The following is a 17,733-nucleotide window of genomic DNA, read 5'->3' as shown; positions in this document are numbered from 1 at the left end:
GATCCACTTCCGATTTTATTTATTCGAAGAAATGCTTTGACCTATAGCTAGGGGCAATAATTATAAAATTTGCACTTGTTTTTTCAGCTTGAAATACTTGGTCAGTGAAATCCTCCGCAATGTAGTAGTTAATAAAAATACTATGACTGTATTTTATTGACTTTTGAGACTTATTTCTATCCGTTGTTTTGAACTCAAATTTAAAAGAAATCTAACCTCACCATCATTTTAGCCCTTATTTTTTTTTCTCTATGACTCAGCTTATAAAAATAATAACAAAAAGTATTTTATTTTATTTACCTTAACGTGTCAAGCCTTTCTACGTGACAAGGACAATAAAATGGTCGGTTATTTTCCTACCATTCAACAATTGCCTGAAACCTAATTTTTACCTGCACATTTCTAAAGGTTCACTTCTTCTACTTGACACTTTTTCAAAACCCATTCAGAAACATGAGGTGAGGGCGTTTTTTTGGCGGGGGAATTCCTTCAGAACCTCAGCAATCTCAAGCGCGAAATGTTTCCCTCTAAAGGACAATTGCCCTGCACGACGACGACGACGATCGGCGCAAACACGAGCAAAAAACATAAAAAAACGCAACAGTTCTTCCGGCCAAACGCGGCCAAATGAAAGGAGAAGAAAAGCTTCAATGGTTTGTATAATTTACAAATAGACAAACAAAAAACACCATTCTCGAGCTGACGACAACACGACACAATTCCATCTGCGCCAGGGTAGGGGGTGGAAAAAGTAAAAACAACAACAGAGGAAAAAGCGAACAAAAAAGGCAGGAACAACACAAAACAACAAACGGAAATAACAATCGACTTTACACCTTTGAGTTGGAAAGTCCTTTTCCGCCTTTCTTGAAACGGTAGCAGGAAGGAACTGAAAAAAACGTGAACATTTCTTTGCTGATGGACGGGGGTTGGAAAGTGTGGGAGGAAGCAAAGGAAATCATAAACCAACAGAATCATCACCCAAAGAGGGGGTTGGAAGGGTTTTTCTTTGTTTGGGGGTGGCGCTTCAAACAAAAAGTCACGTTTGCCACACGGAATTCGATGCAAGCTTTTAAAGAATTCAACAACAGTTCAAATTGGTACCCGACTGACTGCCATGTTGGAATGCCTTTGAATTAACGTAATTGATAGGTTGGGTAAAAGTGACACAATTATTGCATTCAAAGCTATTATAGCTGTTGTTTTACAATTCAAAATTGAGGGGTTCTCTCAACGTCTAATTTTCAATTCTGGAATCTGAGTTCTGATACCTGACTTTGACTTTGAATTCTGAATTTTTAATTTTGATTTCGGAATTCGAGTTTTAAGTTTTGATTTTTAAAACCACAAATTTTAGAAGACAATAATTGAAGAAAAAAATCAAAAAAAATTATATTGTCTTGGCAAGCAAATGCATTCTCAGAAAGTTCATGAACCCAAAAAAAAAACAACATAATAAAAAAAACAGCAAAACCGGAAAACAAACGGAAAACGTGAAGTGAGCCGCCGCCTTCTCACAATTTTCCCTCGGATTACCTTCCGGCCATCATTAGCAGCTGCAACACTTGAGAAGTGCACGGAAGGAAGGTTTCAAAAATAAAAAGAAACATTAAAAATGTTGAATATCTTGTTAGGGGAACTAGAAGGGGGAAAAATGTGGTATTGTTTTTGCGCCAATTATTTTGTTTTAATGGAAGAAAACTCTCAGTTGCTGCAAGCTTTTCCGGTCAAGCGGAAGTTGAAATCTATTTTGCAAGAGGGAAATTCTATTTTTAGATTCATCACTCCACTGTATGAATGTTTATTCATCAAATTTTTTAATTGGTGGAAAACTAGAAAGTTTCCACATGTCATAGGAAATTGATATCATATTCATATTGGTTCAGGGATATACTCAGTTTTTTTCTCGTGTTCCTCGTTTCGGTAATTAATAAAGGTTTATTCGAATAGTTAAAAGGGACATGATCCCTAAATTTTTTTTGCATATTTCAATATTCTGTCAAATGATAAGAAAACAATGAAAAACTTCAAATTACTTATTTACAGAAATCTTTTCCAACACCATCGACATTTTAAAAGCTTGTTACTGAACAATTGACCACAAGAAAAACGAAAGTATTCTCAGTGATGAGGTGTCTCAATTTCGTGACAATTTATTTTGTACAACTGCTTGATGAGAATACTCTCATTACAAAAACAATTATAAATAGATTTAAAAGCAATTTAAAGGTTTTCTTGCGTGGTAATACCAAATAAAAAATGCTAGGAAAAAAACAACAAGTCCTGTAATTAGAATGTGGAGCAGTAATCAGACGAAAGTCTGCTGCAGTGCTTTGACTTTTTTTTTACTGCCGTCTTTTCAAATGGAACTATTTTGTGGGATGTTAATTGCATTAATGCATCCAACCGTAGGAAAAACTCCCTCATGGGTGGTTTTTTGACAATTTTATTTCCTATAATGTTTTTTCTTTAAAAAATTGTGGTTTACTAGGTATTGCGTTATTCAGGTTTAAGTTGTTCTTAATTAACAAATATTTCCTCAAAATTATTACTTTTTTAAAATAAGTTCTAAAAGTTGTTTTACAAAGCTTTTAAAAATAAATGAAGGATCCCGAAGGCTTCAATCTTGTATACTCGATTTAAATTCATTATTTAAGTTTAAACCTTGTTGAAAAATCTGCAGTATAAATTATGTTCAAAAACCGTTGAGAAAAAAAACCCAACTGAATATTAATTTGAAGATTCAGTACAATTTCTTTTATCAACAAAAAACTATCATTGAAAACATATTTCATAATTAAAATGCTATATATTTTTTAAAAATTTGATCTAGATTGTTCGCAATATTCAAAATCTTCACATCTTTTCGATTATTTGCGATTTTCGCCTGTCTATTGATAAAAAATTTCAATTTCTTATCAACAATCAGAATTATGAAACTACTATCTCTCACAATCTGAATCCCTAATAAAATTTTCAAATTGATATTTTGAACTTGATTTTAATACTTAACTTTGAGCAGAAACTTAATTGGAATTTTGAATTTTAATTTTGATTTCCGAATTTTGAACCTGAATTGAAATTGAAAATCTGAATTTGGACATGATTTCGAAATCTTAATTTCAGACAGGAATTCCTATTAATTATATTCTAAGGATGCCTGATTGCCCGGTTTTAACCGGGTTTGCTGATAAAAAATTTCGGATCAGTCCACTCCAAAATCGAAATCAATCGAAAAATGCTTAGATTTTGATCGGATTTACTTCCTTGTTTGGCAAATAAAACAACAAAAAAATCAAATTTGGTTGTAAATTTATTTTAATATATGCCTCCTGAATGAAATTTAATGGACAAGTTTTATAATCATCAATGTTTTAAGGAAGCCTCAAAAACGATTTAAAATTTATTAAAGGGTTTTTTTCCTTATTTTTGTTGATAAATTGTCAAAATTGTCATAATTGTCAAAATTGTTCAAAATTGTCAAAATTGTCCAAATTGTCAAAATTGTCAAAATTGTCAAAATTGTCGAAATTGTCGAAATTGTCGAAATTGTCAAAATTGTCAAAATTGTCAAAATTGTCAAAATTGTCAAAATTGTCAAAATTGTCAAAATTGTCAAAATTGTCAAAATTGTCAAAATTGTCAAAATTGTCAAAATTGTCAAAATTGTCAAAATTGTCAAAATTGTCAAAATTGTCAAAATTGTCAAAATTGTCAAAATTGTCAAAATTGTCAAAATTGTACAAATTGTCAAAATTGTAAGAATTGTCAAATTGTCAAAATTGTCAAAATTGTCAAAAATGTCAAAATTGTCAAAATTGTCAAAATTGTCAAAATTGTCAAAATTGTCAAAATTGTCAAAATTGTCAAAATTGTCAAAATTGTCAAAATTGTCAAAATTGTCAAAATTGTCAAAATTGTCAAAATTGACAAAATTGACAAAACTGTCAAAATTGTCAAAATTGTACAAATTGTCAAAATTGTAAGAATTGTCAAAATTGTCAAAATTGTCAAAATTGTCAAAATTGTCAAAATTGTCAAAATTGCCAAAATTGTCAAAATTTTCAAAATTGACAAAATTGACAAAACTGTCAAAATTGTTAAAATTGTCAAAATTGTCAAAATTGTCAAAATTGTCAAAATTGTCAAAATTTTCAAAATTGTCAAAATTGTCAAAATTGTCAAAATTGTCAAAATTGTCAAAATTGCCAAAATTGTCAAAATTGTCAAAATTGTCAAAATTGTCAAAATTGTCAAAATTGTCAAAATTGTCAAAATTGTCAAAATTGTCAAAATTGTCAAAATTGTCAAAATTGTCAAAATTGTCAGAATTGTCAAAATTGTCAAAATTTTCAAAATTGTCAAAATTGTCAAAATTGTCAAAATTGTCAAAATTGTCAAAATTGTCAAAATTGTCAAAATTGTCAAAATTGCCAAAATTGTCAAAATTGTCAAAATTGTCAAAATTGTCAAAATTGTCAAAATTGTCAAAATTGTCAAAATTGTCAAAATTGTCAAAATTGTCAAAATTGTCAAAATTGTCAAAATTGTCAGAATTGTCAGAATTGTCAAAATTGTCAAAATTGTCAAAATTGTCAAAAAATTGTCAAAATTGTCAAAATTGTCAAAATTGTCAAAATTGTCAAAATTGTCAAAATTGTCAAAATTGTCAAAATTGTCAAAATTGTCAAAATTGTCAAAATTGTCAAAATTGTCAAAATTGTCAAAATTGTCAAAATTGTCAAAATTGTCAAAATTGTCAAAATTGTCAAAATTGTCAAAATTGTCAAAATTGTCAAAATTGTCAAAATTGTCAAAATTGTCAAAATTGTCAAAATTGTCAAAATTGTCAAAATTGTCAAAATTGTCAAAATTGTCAAAATTGTCAAAATGGTCAAAATTGTCAAAATGGTCAAAATTGTCAAAATTGTCCAAATTGTCAAAACTGTCCGAATTGTCAAAATTGTCAAAATTGTCAAAATTGTCCAAGTTGTCAAAATTGTCAAAATTGTCAAAATTGTCAAAATTGTCAAAATTGTCAAAATTGTCAAAATTGTCAAAATTGTCAAAATTGTCAAAATTGTCAAAATTGTCAAAATTGTCAAAATTGTCAAAATTGTCAAAATTGTCAAAATTGTCAAAATTGTCAAAATTGTCAAAATTGTCAAAATTGTCAAAATTGTCAAAATTGTCAAAATTGTCAAAATTGTCAAAATTGTCAAAATTGTCAAAATTGTCAAAATTGTCAAAATTGTCAAAATTGTCAAAATTGTCAAAATTGTCAAAATTGTCAAAATTGTCAAAATTGTCAAAATTGTCAAAATTGTCAAAATTGTCAAAATTGTCAAAATTGTCAAAATTGTCAAAATTGTCAAAATTGTCAAAATTGTCAAAATTGTCAAAATTGTCAAAATTGTCAAAATTGTCAAAATTGTCAAAATTGTCAAAATTGTCAAAATTGTCAAAATTGTCAAAATTGTCAAAATTGTCAAAATTGTCAAAATTGTCAAAATTGTCAAAATTGTCAAAATTGTCAAAATTGTCAAAATTGTCAAAATTGTCAAAATTGTCAAAATTGTCAAAATTGTCAAAATTGTCAAAATTGTCAAAATTGTCAAAATTGTCAAAATTGTCAAAATTGTCAAAATTGTCAAAATTGTCAAAATTGTCAAAATTGTCAAAATTGTCAAAATTGTCAAAATTGTCAAAATTGTCAAAATTGTCAAAATTGTCAAAATTGTCAAAATTGTCAAAATTATCAAAATTGTCAAAATTGTCAAAATTGTCAAAATTGTCAAAATTGTCAAAATTGTCAAAATTGTCAAAATTGTCAAAATTGTCAAAATTGTCAAAATTGTCAAAATTGTCAAAATTGTCAAAATTGTCAAAATTGTCAAAATTGTCAAATTTGTCAAAATTGTCAAAATTGTCAAAATTGTCAAAATTGTCAAAATTGTCAAAATTGTCAAAATTGTCAAAATTGTCAAAATTGTCAAAATTGTCAAAATTGTCAAAATTGTCAAAATTGTCAAAATTGTCAAAATTGTCAAAATTGTCAAAATTGTCAAAATTGTCAAAATTGTCAAAACTGTCAAAATTGTCAAAATTGTCAAAATTGTCAAAATTGTCCAAATTGTCAAAATTGTCAAAATTGTCAAAATTGTCAAAATTGTCAAAATTGTCAAAATTGTCAAAATTGTCAAAATTGTCAAAATTGTCAAAATTGTCAAAATTGTCAAAATTGTCAAAATTGTCAAAATTGTCAAAATTGTCAAAATTGTCAAAATTGTCAAAATTGTCAAAATTGTCAAAATTGTCAAAATTGTCAAAATTGTCAAAATTGTCAAAATTGTCAAAATTGTCAAAATTGTCAAAATTGTCAAAATTGTCAAAATTGTCAAAATTGTCAAAATTGTCAAAATTGTCAAAATTGTCAAAATTGTCAAAATTGTCAAAATTGTCAAAATTGACAAAATTGTCAATATTGTCAGTATTGTCAAAATTGTCAATATTGTCAATATTGTCAAAATTGTCAAAATTTTCAAAATTGTCAAAATTGTCAAAATTGTCAAAATTGTCAAAATTGTCAAAACTGTCAAAATTGTCAAAATTGTCAAAACTGTCAAAATTTCCTTAATTGTAACGGCATTGCGTTGATTTTTTCCTATTCACAATGATTTTAAATAACAAAAATGAGTATATTAAATACCGGGAAAATTATCATTTTAACCGGAAGAAAATTCTAGAACTTTGAAATTTCAAAACAATAAATTGGTTTATGACTTTCGGTTCTTGCTTCTACTTTCAATATTATTTCCAATCCATTTTTCCTGAGGCTTAATTCCACAGAAACTGTTCGTTCTGGCAACCCATCAATAAATCATTGCTGCTGCCCTCCGGGGTGGCAAAAATGGGAAACTAATGAAAGCTTCATCATCGCGCTGTGGCACCCAGTTAGTCAATCAGCTTCAGGAAAAGTTTCGGTTTGGAGATTGCTTTCTCGCTTACTCGAGAATGGAAGCTCTCTCAAATTCATGCTCTCGAAATTGTATCAAAAGCTCTCTCCCAGAATTTTCGCGCCGAAAAAGTTTCTCCATTGGCTTGGCACGTGGAGTTTTCCAACTCTCCCGAAAGCTCCAACAACTGATTTGGTGGGGTAGCTGGGAGCCGGCTGGCTTCTGTTATTTTCCGGTTTGATTGTAATGCAACCTGGTAAGGGGGGATGACTGGAAAGGGGGGATGGAACTTGAAGCACACGTTTTTCTCCGATCTTCCTCTCGTTGTTGTCGTCATCAAACTTCGTCGGATTCCGGCTGTGGGTTGTGAGGAAAGCATTCTTGGCAGGCAACAGTAAGCCCAAGACCGTTACCGTGTTAACATCTCTCGTGTGCGACCCCAAGAATCGTCGTGATGGGTTCGTGCGAACAACGGCGCGAGTGCTTTTCTTTTTTAAAACGCCTTTTTACAAATACTACTACTAGTGCTAGTTCTAGTACTAATGATAGTAGTGATGACAAAATAGTTCGTCATTGGGAGCAATAAAATAGACCTTCCCGTTAACAGAACAGGAATGGGATCCGGAACCTTAACCATGGATAGTGGGAGAATCGATCGGAAACGAAACTGTAGTGTGATTTACGTGGACCAAAAATGAGTGGGATCAACAGTTACTAGTGACAGTTAAAATAACACCAACTAATAAAGGATCATGTAGAAAATAGTTCAAACTTCGACCAAAATGATTGCAATCCAGTGCCAGTGATTAGTGTGCGTGAATGTGTGGTTTCTGTTGAAAAGGATTTTAGAAGGTGATCGTGGGATTAAACTTGACTTAAACTCTCTAAACATGGGTCAATTGTGGCAATTTCAGATAAACATTTTGATATATTATGAATTTAGAAATCTTTGTTAGCGATCTCAAAGCCAAAATTACAGCCAGCACTGCAGATTTTAAATTTTGCTGGTCAATTTTGAGATAGGACATTTCAAAATTTCAACTTCTTACCATAGTTAAAAGGACAAAAATTTTAGTTTTTTTTTCAATCTCATATAAGTCAGTCAATAAGAAAATAAGTTTTACTTTATACTCAAAAGTTTTCAACTAAGTTTTCAATATGACGAATTAAAAACTTTTATCCAACAAAATTTCGGATTGCCAGAAAAATGAATTACAAATCTTTCAAACCTAGAAATTTTCCAAATTTTCGAATTTACATTTTTTGGTTCCCCAAATCAAACTTTCGTTCCTCAGGTTACAACATTATTCAAAGATCATAATTGTGAAAATGACTCCTGATTTTTTTTATTCAACGCACTTCTGCATTATTTCTTGAATGCCCTTTATTTAATTTCTTGAATGCCCTCAATGTGGAATTGTTTTGGCTGGTTGCAATTCTGACAAAAATCAATTCAGATGGAATGATTTTTTTTGAATTTTATCGTAAATAATTGATTTTTTTTATTTCCAGTTTCTTGTAAACATTTATGTAAAAGAGAAAGGAGATAAAAAAAAACAAACTTATAAAAATTTGAAAATTTGAAACTATGATACATATTATTTGGAAAATAAATAAAATCTTTAAAGAAGATGATTTCTCAATCATTTGAAAACAGTTTCTCCAAGATATAAGATATAAAATAAAGAGAAAAGATAAGTTTAAAAATAGTAACAGAAAAAAAAATTAAAATCAACTTGAAAAACTTCAAAAACAAACAAATAAAATTCAGCTATTTTCCAATGTAAATTAAGCCGAAAATAATTCATAATGCTTATCAATATATTGACAGAAGAAGAATTCAAAACCCCATTTGAGTGTCGATCTTATAAATTTTTTATGATTTTTGTTAAGTTTTTGTTTATTAGAAAAAAATTGAAGGAAACGAAAAAGTGATGAAAATATACTAGAAATTGCCAAAAAAATTAATTAAGAGGGAAAAAGACTCTATTGTGGTATGAGCCTACTTGGTTGAATGATTCAACTGAATCAAAGCAATCGAAAGATTCCGTTTAATTCAACCACGGTGTGTTGACCACCATACCGTGGTTGAATTAAAAGGAATCTTTCGATTGCTTTGATTCAGAGAAAAAGAGTTTAAGAGAGTTTAAGAAAATCTTAGAAAAATAACGAGCAGAGACTTAAAATAATGTTAGTAAAAAGTTAAACAAAAAATAAATATTTAAATAAAATCTAATCAAAAACAATGTTGAAATTTTTTCTCTTTAATTTTATTTGTCAATTTTTGCCATCTTTGCCAATTTTTTTCTCTGCATAGTTTGTGATTTTTGTTTTTTTTTTAATTTTTCGTTATTTTTATACCCTTGAAATTGCTTGAAATTTTTTGTCAATCTAGATTTTTTTTTTTACATTTTTAGAAATATTTTTTCAAAATCTGCCAGCTTAAAAAAATTCAAAATTTCACCTTAATTTTCGATATTTTATGTTTTTTTGTGCTTTCGTGTTATTTTTTTTTCTTTATTTTTGATAAATGAAATCTGTTCGTTTGTCATGTTTCTTCATGATTTGAGTTTTACCTTTTCTTTTTTTGTTTGTTTTTACTTTTCAATATTTTTTCCATCATATTTTCTTTACAAAGTTTGTAATTTTTTTATTTGAGTTCTTTGTTATTTTTGTTAGGCACCCTTAAATTTGTTTAACTTTTTTTTCAATTTAAATTTGTTTATAATGTTTGCTATATTTTGCAATCCAAATAGGAAAAAAAAAATAGCTTTTATTCTCATTTTTTATATAATTTTTTCGTTTTTTGTTTGTCATGTTTTTTCATCATTTGAATTTACCTTTTCCTTGATTTATTTTTTATAATTTTTGTTTTGCCATTTTTTGTCATTCTCTTTGATTTTTTTAGAATTTTTGGATATTTTGGTTAAATACCCTTAAACTAGTTTGACATTTGTTTGTCAATTTTAATTTTTTTTTAATTTTTTGTAATTTTTGTCATATTTTGCAATCTTAAGAAAATTATTCCAAAATCTGCATTTCAATTTTTGATATTTTTTTGTTTTTGTTGTTTGAAGTCTTTTTGTTTAGCATCATTTTTCATTATTGAAATTTTACCTTTTTTCTTATTTTTTTTAAAAAAAATTTTTCTGCCATTTTTTCGTCATTTTTTGCCTATTTTGTCATTTTCTGTGATTTTTAAGGGATTTTAATTTCCTTTTTTTTTATATTTTTCGGCATCGATTTTTTATTCACAAAGTTTGTAACTTTTTTTTTTAATTTTTTTGATATTTTTTTTAGGTGTCCTTAAATTTGTTTACCATTTTCAGTCAATTTTAAATTTTTTTTACATTGTCGTATAGATTTGTTCTTGGCAATTCTAAAAAATGATTAATCACTTGAATAGAGCAAAGCTGTCAGATATTACAAATAATTTAAAAATAAAATTATTTTTCTGGCCTTTTTTCATTCGAAGCCAATTGCAAATAATCTGGTAAAACATGTCTGCTTAGTTTTGAAATATAAGGACAAGGATACAAGAATAAATTACCTCCATAATGAATCTAATATCGTCAAAATATGTTCACATTCGCGGCCAGGGAAAAGCCAGCAAGAGCAAACTACAGGTCAAATTTTCCCGAAACTGAAAACGGCCAGTTTTATGCATTTCTAAGTCATTTGGCATCAAAATTAAAATATCGATTTCCCGGATTTTCTTTGGTTCCCCCTTTGGTGATTTTGAGGGACAAAACCCGAAATGTGTAGCCCTTTGAGGCACCTTTATATCAAGTCCGATTGAGCTGCAGTTTTTTGGACCAATCTACATAATGTATATGGTCGGTTTGCGGATTGGTTGTTTTTTTTTTTCAATATTTTATTTTGTTTTTTTTTAACCATTCAAACAGTCATGATGGATTTTTCAATTCATTTTTTGCCTGTTTTGTGTACACTGAGTGGTACTTTTATTTTTGCAATTGAATCTTCTGTTATGTTTATTTTCAATTATCTTGAACAGATTTTAAATTGTTCCAGTTTTACATTTGATATTAAAATAAAAAAAATAAAATATATGGTTCCTGTTATTATTAAGTTTCATTAGTGACACTTTACCATCTTCGTGGCATTCGTGAAAAAAATGATTTTTATAGTAAGATAATTTAGCATTTAAATGTTTAAAATCTGTCATTGTGTTGATTTTAAAATTTGATACTTAAATTCGATCAAAGGAGTATTCCTGAGGAAGTCTTTAAAAAAAAAAATACCAAATACAGTTTGATCAATTTAATACTTTTGAACTACCCTTCAAGGAGCTTGTGATATAGCTCCGTTGGCAAGTCAGTTGCTTCCTGAGCCAATTTCCGTGAGTTTGAGCCCAAGATCAAACATCGTTCTCAGTTGAACCGGATAAGTTTTTCAATACCTGTCCGCCAACTGCAACGTCGCGAATGCCATAAACATGGTAGAACGCCAGAGCTTGTTTTTTTACAACTTTTAAAATATCTTAGAGCATTTTTTTTATTTCCATATTATCTTATGTTTATTTTCGTTTTTTCCATTAGTTGCTTTTCTTCAATTTTATTCTTTTATTTTTTTAATCTTTCAAACAGTCATGATTAAGGTTGCCAGATTTCTCGGCCTGGTACGGGTGCCCGTGTTTTATAAAAAAATGCCCGGATTTTCCTATATTTATTCCCTTTATTTCACAAATCAAACCAAAAAAATATTTTAAATTATGTCTCCAAAACGAAATTTTTTTCAACAATTTTTATAAAAATAGTTTTGAAAAGGTTTTTTGGAAGTCTTAAATGAGATTTAAAACATTCTTATTTTTTTCTGATTTTTTTTTTGAGTTATTTCTCGGTTTTGACAAAACATTCCCGGATATTGCCCGGATTTTTGGTCGTAATTTTTGAAATCAAATGCCCGGATTTTGCCGGGTTTATTGTATAATTTCCCGGATTGGACCGGCCCGGATACGTGCTGATAGAAGTCTGGCAACCTTAGTCATGAATGAGTATTCTATTTACTTTTGCCTTTTTTCTGTTTATATTAAGGTGTTACTCAAGAAATTTATTTTCATCTGTTTATTCAAATTTTTTTGATAAAATTTTCAGATTGATCCATTTGAAAATCAAAGCTCTATTTGCAATTTATTATATTAAATTTGAATTTTTAAATTTCAATATTTTTTTCATTGGAATCAAAGTTTTCTTCAGTTAAAAAAAAGTGATTCCTGTATTTGGATAAATTTGCATTAAATTTGCGTTCAAATACTTATGTCAATACAATGATGTTCTAAGGTGGAAAAATATTTCAAATCTTTAAATGTGTTGATTTTCAAATTGATTCTTACATTCGAGAATTGAATGAGGATTCCTGAGGAAGTCATATTTTCTGCGATAAAATCAATTTGAAGATTGTTAGATCAATTTGATATTTTTGAGTAGAGGAAATCAGTCGATCCCGAGTAGACTTCATATTTGAAGCAGAAAATCAATATTTCTATTGCTTTAAATTTGTCTCTTAAAAAAAAAGTCAGTTTTTATTTTTGATTGTAAGCAGTTTTAGGTTTTCGAATAAAACATAATTATATTTAATTATCAAAAATATTTATGAGCTAAGTATTTCCACGCGGACATGACCCAAACCCTACAAGATATGAAGTTGCCTGAATTTTTTTCAACACGTATCCAGGCCGGTCAAATCCGGCACGAAACGATCCTGACGAAATCCGGGTATTCGATTTGGAATTTGTCGACCAAAAATCCTGGAAAATTTGATCAAGACCCAGGAAATACCTAAATAAATTTAAAAAAAAAACAAAAAAAAAATTTTTTTTCAACTAAACTAAAGATTTAAATTGTATTTTAGGCTACCATAAAACCTTTTTTGACTATTTTCATAAAACTTGCTAAAAAAAATTTCGTTTTTGACCCATAAATTAAAAAAAATTGACAACACAAATTGTTTTTTTTTATTGGGCAAATATGGTAAATAAATCTGGGCCAAATCCATACTTTTTTCAATGAAATAACACCTTTTCCGTGGACAAGCGTTGATATTTCCAAATTCCCCTCTCCTTAAGTTGTTCACTTTGTATGTAAAAAATTTTGTGGATTATTCAAATGATTTCCTCATTTGAATTCCACTCACAGTCCGTTACCTTTCTACTTAACTCAATAAATAGTGTAAACTTTCCACCCCAGAAGCTATCTACATGCTCGTCGCCAGAGTCATAAAATGTTCTGAGTAATGTGATCACTTAGAGCGCCAGTGAAAGCAACCTTTTCTAGCAGCCTGTTAGCAGAACTGATAGAAAAACTGTAACGTGAAAGCAATAATCAATATTCGGGTTCTGTGAGTGTTTTACCAAACAACAACCAAACCAAGCCTAGCCAAGCCAATCGTTTCGTTTCGTTTCGGTACCGGGAAAATAAAAGGACTCAGGGCCAGTAGCTATGCCATTGCATCGTCGTCGTTCTCGGTTGGAATTTTCCGAAAATGAATCCCACCCCCAGCAGCATCTGCAACAGAACAGCAGCAGCAGCAGCAAAATCATCGTCATGGACTTCGTCACGAGTGCAGAACAACGATAAGTGCAACAGCATTGCAGCTGCAGGCACAACAGCCAGTAATAGTAACAGTACAAAAAGTAGAGCTTTCAACAGCAACCAGGCGAGATAACACCTGTCCCTGGTTCCTACCTTGGCCCTCTATCGGTTCCTAAAGTTGGCCGTATTGATCGAAACTGTTTGGCCGGTCAATCGTCGAGTTCCATTTACAAAAACAACATCGTATCGATCGATCGAAGTTGGATTTTCCACGCCAATAGTGCCCATTAGTGGGACCCCCTAATAGAAGTAATAATTATAATAATAATGATGTCCAGGTGGTGGTGTTGATGTTGCAATCGAGACGAAGATAAGCACGAGTAGTAGCATCACTGACTGAACCTTCCCGAGCAAGGAAGGGCAATATGCTAGGGGGCATGATGCGATTTTAATCGATTCCCACGAATTCTCGGGGATACAGAAGTAAAAAGTGTGTGCTCACCTGCAGCAGCGGAGGTGTTGAGTGTGTGTGTTTTAGCACATATGTACATGTGTGTGGTGGGAATATGTGAAAGGTTGTAAGTGTGAGCGTTACACATACGCATTATTCTGTTATTAGCCACCTTATTCTCAACCGTCTGTGTCTGTGCTAGTGCTCGTGCTCGACTAATTAGTGGTGTCGATTAGTAGCTAGCTAGCTGGCTACCCACACCTACCAGTTGTAGAACTTTTGGATTAAGCAAAACAAGCGAACGCCAGTAGGATTATGGCCGGAACGAGTCGGTACTCCTCCTACAACTGTTTGACCTCATGGGATTCATACGACAAAATACCAAGGTAAGGGCATCTTCCAAAGTGCACTATTGCACAAGCTAGGGTTGATTTGTTTCTGAATTCAATTTGTTTATCACCAAATACTATTCAGTATAAAATTTCTTAGAGTTTGTTTGATTTGATTCGAGTTTCAAAAATTGGTATCCTCGATTTAATTTTCGCTCAAAACAGTATCTCAGGGTTTCAGTGTTATAAGCCTTGAAAGGAAAAACCAACAGATGCTCCCTTCAAACGAACAAAAAAAAGTTATTAGCTGCAAAAATAAGGTATCTTTAATATATTGTGAGGCTAAAATTAACTGTAAAACTGAGATAAATTGTTGGTTTTTAAATTATTTAAGCTCATGAAAGAACTTCTACTAAATAGATGTAACACGAGGTAATCCAAGACAAGACTCTTAACGATTTTTCTTAAAGGAAAAAGGATTTAAAATAACCTTTTTTTTCGACTGATTTTCGGCTTGAAGTTGCTCATCAACAGGACGATGTCCGACTGATTACTCGAAGACAAATATTACCCAATTTCCTACTCTGCCGCTTCGTCAAAGGTTGTCGCATCATGTAAACTTTTGATTGTTCAGATTAAAAAAGCGATAAAATCGGCGGCTTATCCGCTTTCATCCATGGCTAAAATTTATTGAGTTGAAATATTTTTTTTGTCAACTAATAACTACTTGTGGTCTTCAATGCATGTTTGTGTAGAACTCCTGACTAAATCTAATATACCGTCGAAAGGGGAATCATGCAACAGCGGGGCTAGTTGCAACATTTGTATAACACAGCACTGATATAATTTTTAATTTTATTCAACGTAAACGAGTTATCTTTTAATGATAAGTCTCCTGAGCCGATGTCCACGAGTTCGAGCCCAAGAGCAAACATCGAATGCAATTGTACCGGATAAGTTTGGATAGATTGACTTTACGCAACAAATTGCGCGAATGGCTGCCAAATTATGGAGCACTTAACACTAGTTTAACGTAAACCTTTTAGCTTCTCTCGAGTTTTGTGGACATTCACCTGACTGAAAATGCACTTTTTAATGCATTTTTTACTTGAAAAACCTTCTATGCGGACATTTGGTTTCTCAATCCCTAAAACTTTAACCCTCATCCGTCTCAGAAATTTTTACCCGTTATACAATTTTTAAAAAAATATATAGTTTTGGAAACCTCGTGATGTAACTCAAATATGTTTTCTAACATCACTCAGCCAAAAACAATCGGAAAAAAACGTGCTTCGGAAAAAAAACTCTGAAGATCAGCTACGGAATGCTTAAAAAATCATTTAGTGTTCAAGAAAGCTGAAGTTAGAACCTGTACGTTGAACATAAGACTATTTTTTTTTCAAGATCATGACCACAGAAATGTAAAAAAAGTGGTTTAAAAACCGTACTTGTACGTACCATACAATCGTCAAAATTGTTCAAGTCACACAAGATACATTTGGAAAAAAAGATTGGAATGTTATAGTAAATTGTCACATTTGAGCATCTTCAGATTGTCAAAATACGAAACATAGAATTTTTGACCATTTTTCAAAGGACGATGTTTTTCGAACCTTTTGAAAATTAACAATTTCTTCGATTTTTTTTTTAAAAGCTGATGTATCATTTTTGAAAAGATTTTTAGTAACTTTTTAATTTTTTTAAATAATTCCATCCATGAATCCATCCAATCCAAATCTGAATCATTTCTAAAAATTGTATTTAAATTGTTAAATCATTTTTGTTATTTTTGTAAGTTTTGAAATTTTTGTAATTTTGGGCATTTTTGTAATTTTTGTAATTTTTGTAATTTTTGTATTTTTTGTAATTTTTGTAATTTTTGTAATTTTTGTAATTTTTGTAATTTTTGTAATTTTTGTAATTTTTGTAATTTTTGTAATTTTTGTAATTTTTGTAATTTTTGTAATTTTTGTCATTTTTGTCATTTTTGTCATTTTTGTCATTTTTGTCATTTTTGTCATTTTTGTCATTTTTGTCATTTTTGTCATTTTTGTCATTTTTGTCATTTTTGTCATTTTTGTCATTTTTGTCATTTTTGTCATTTTTGTCATTTTTGTCATTTTTGTCATTTTTGTCATTTTTGTCATTTTTGTCATTTTTGTCATTTTTGTCATTTTTGTCATTTTTGTCATTTTTGTCATTTTTGTCATTTTTGTCATTTTTGTCATTTTTGTCATTTTTGTCATTTTTGTCATTTTTGTCATTTTTGTCATTTTTGTCATTTTTGTCATTTTTGTCATTTTTGTCATTTTTGTCATTTTTGTCATTTTTGTCATTTTTGTCATTTTTGTCATTTTTGTCATTTTTGTCATTTTTGTCATTTTTGTCATTTTTGTCATTTTTGTCATTTTTGTCATTTTTGTCATTTTTGTCATTTTTGTCATTTTTGTCATTTTTGTCATTTTTGTCATTTTTGTCATTTTTGTCATTTTTGTCATTTTTGTCATTTTTGTCATTTTTGTCATTTTTGTCATTTTTGTCATTTTTGTCATTTTTGTCATTTTTGTCATTTTTGTCATTTTTGTCATTTTTGTCATTTTTGTCATTTTTGTCATTTTTGTCATTTTTGTCATTTTTGTCATTTTTGTCATTTTTGTCATTTTTGTCATTTTTGTCATTTTTGTCATTTTTGTCATTTTTGTCATTTTTGTCATTTTTGTCATTTTTGTCATTTTTGTCATTTTTGTCATTTTTGTCATTTTTGTCATTTTTGTCATTTTTGTCATTTTTGTCATTTTTGTCATTTTTGTCATTTTTTTCATTTTTTTCATTTTTGTCATTTTTGTCATTTTTGTCATTTTTGTCATTTTTGTCATTTTTGTCATTTTTGTCATTTTTGTCATTTTTGTCATTTTTGTCATTTTTGTCATTTTTGTCATTTTTGTCATTTTTGTCATTTTTGTCATTTTTGTCATTTTTGTCATTTTTGTCATTTTTGTCATTTTTGTCATTTTTGTCATTTTTGTCATTTTTGTCATTTTTGTCATTTTTGTCATTTTTGTCATTTTTGTCATTTTTGTCATTTTTGTCATTTTTGTCATTTTTGTCATTTTTGTCATTTTTGTCATTTTTGTCATTTTTGTCATTTTTGTCATTTTTGTCATTTTTGTCATTTTTGTCATTTTTGTCATTTTTGTCATTTTTGTCATTTTTGTCATTTTTGTCATTTTTGTCATTTTTGTCATTTTTGTCATTTTTGTCATTTTTGTCATTTTTGTCATTTTTGTCATTTTTGTCATTTTTGTCATTTTTGTCATTTTTGTCATTTTTGTCATTTTTGTCATTTTTGTCATTTTTGTCATTTTTGTCATTTTTGTCATTTTTGTCATTTTTGTCATTTTTGTCATTTTTGTCATTTTTGTCATTTTTGTCATTTTTGTCATTTT

At 29.5% G+C, this 17,733-nt stretch overlaps 1 protein-coding gene across 21 annotated transcripts in view; it reads left to right on the top strand.

The window, feature by feature from the left end:
• LOC129754341 (potassium channel subfamily T member 2) overlaps positions 1-17,733 on the top strand; it is a 605,891-nt gene that overhangs the window by 346,305 nt on the left and 241,853 nt on the right. For 2 of the 21 annotated variants that reach the window (XM_055750347.1, XM_055750343.1), the window contains exons 1-2: positions 7,363-7,808; positions 13,163-14,344. The exons of the other annotated variants lie outside the window; for them this stretch is intronic. In XM_055750347.1, coding sequence (XP_055606322.1) covers positions 14,274-14,344 — 71 coding nt within the window. In that variant the 5' untranslated portion in view covers positions 7,363-7,808; positions 13,163-14,273. Of the gene's footprint in view, positions 1-7,362; positions 7,809-13,162; positions 14,345-17,733 lie in introns of those variants that run through there. 21 annotated transcript variants of the gene reach the window in all.

This window comes from Uranotaenia lowii, chromosome 3 (genome assembly GCF_029784155.1).
Source record: "Uranotaenia lowii strain MFRU-FL chromosome 3, ASM2978415v1, whole genome shotgun sequence".
NCBI lineage: Eukaryota > Metazoa > Arthropoda > Insecta > Diptera > Culicidae > Uranotaenia > Uranotaenia lowii.
Note: the sequence above shows the minus strand (reverse complement) of the source record. Positions and strands in the feature narration are given on the sequence as shown.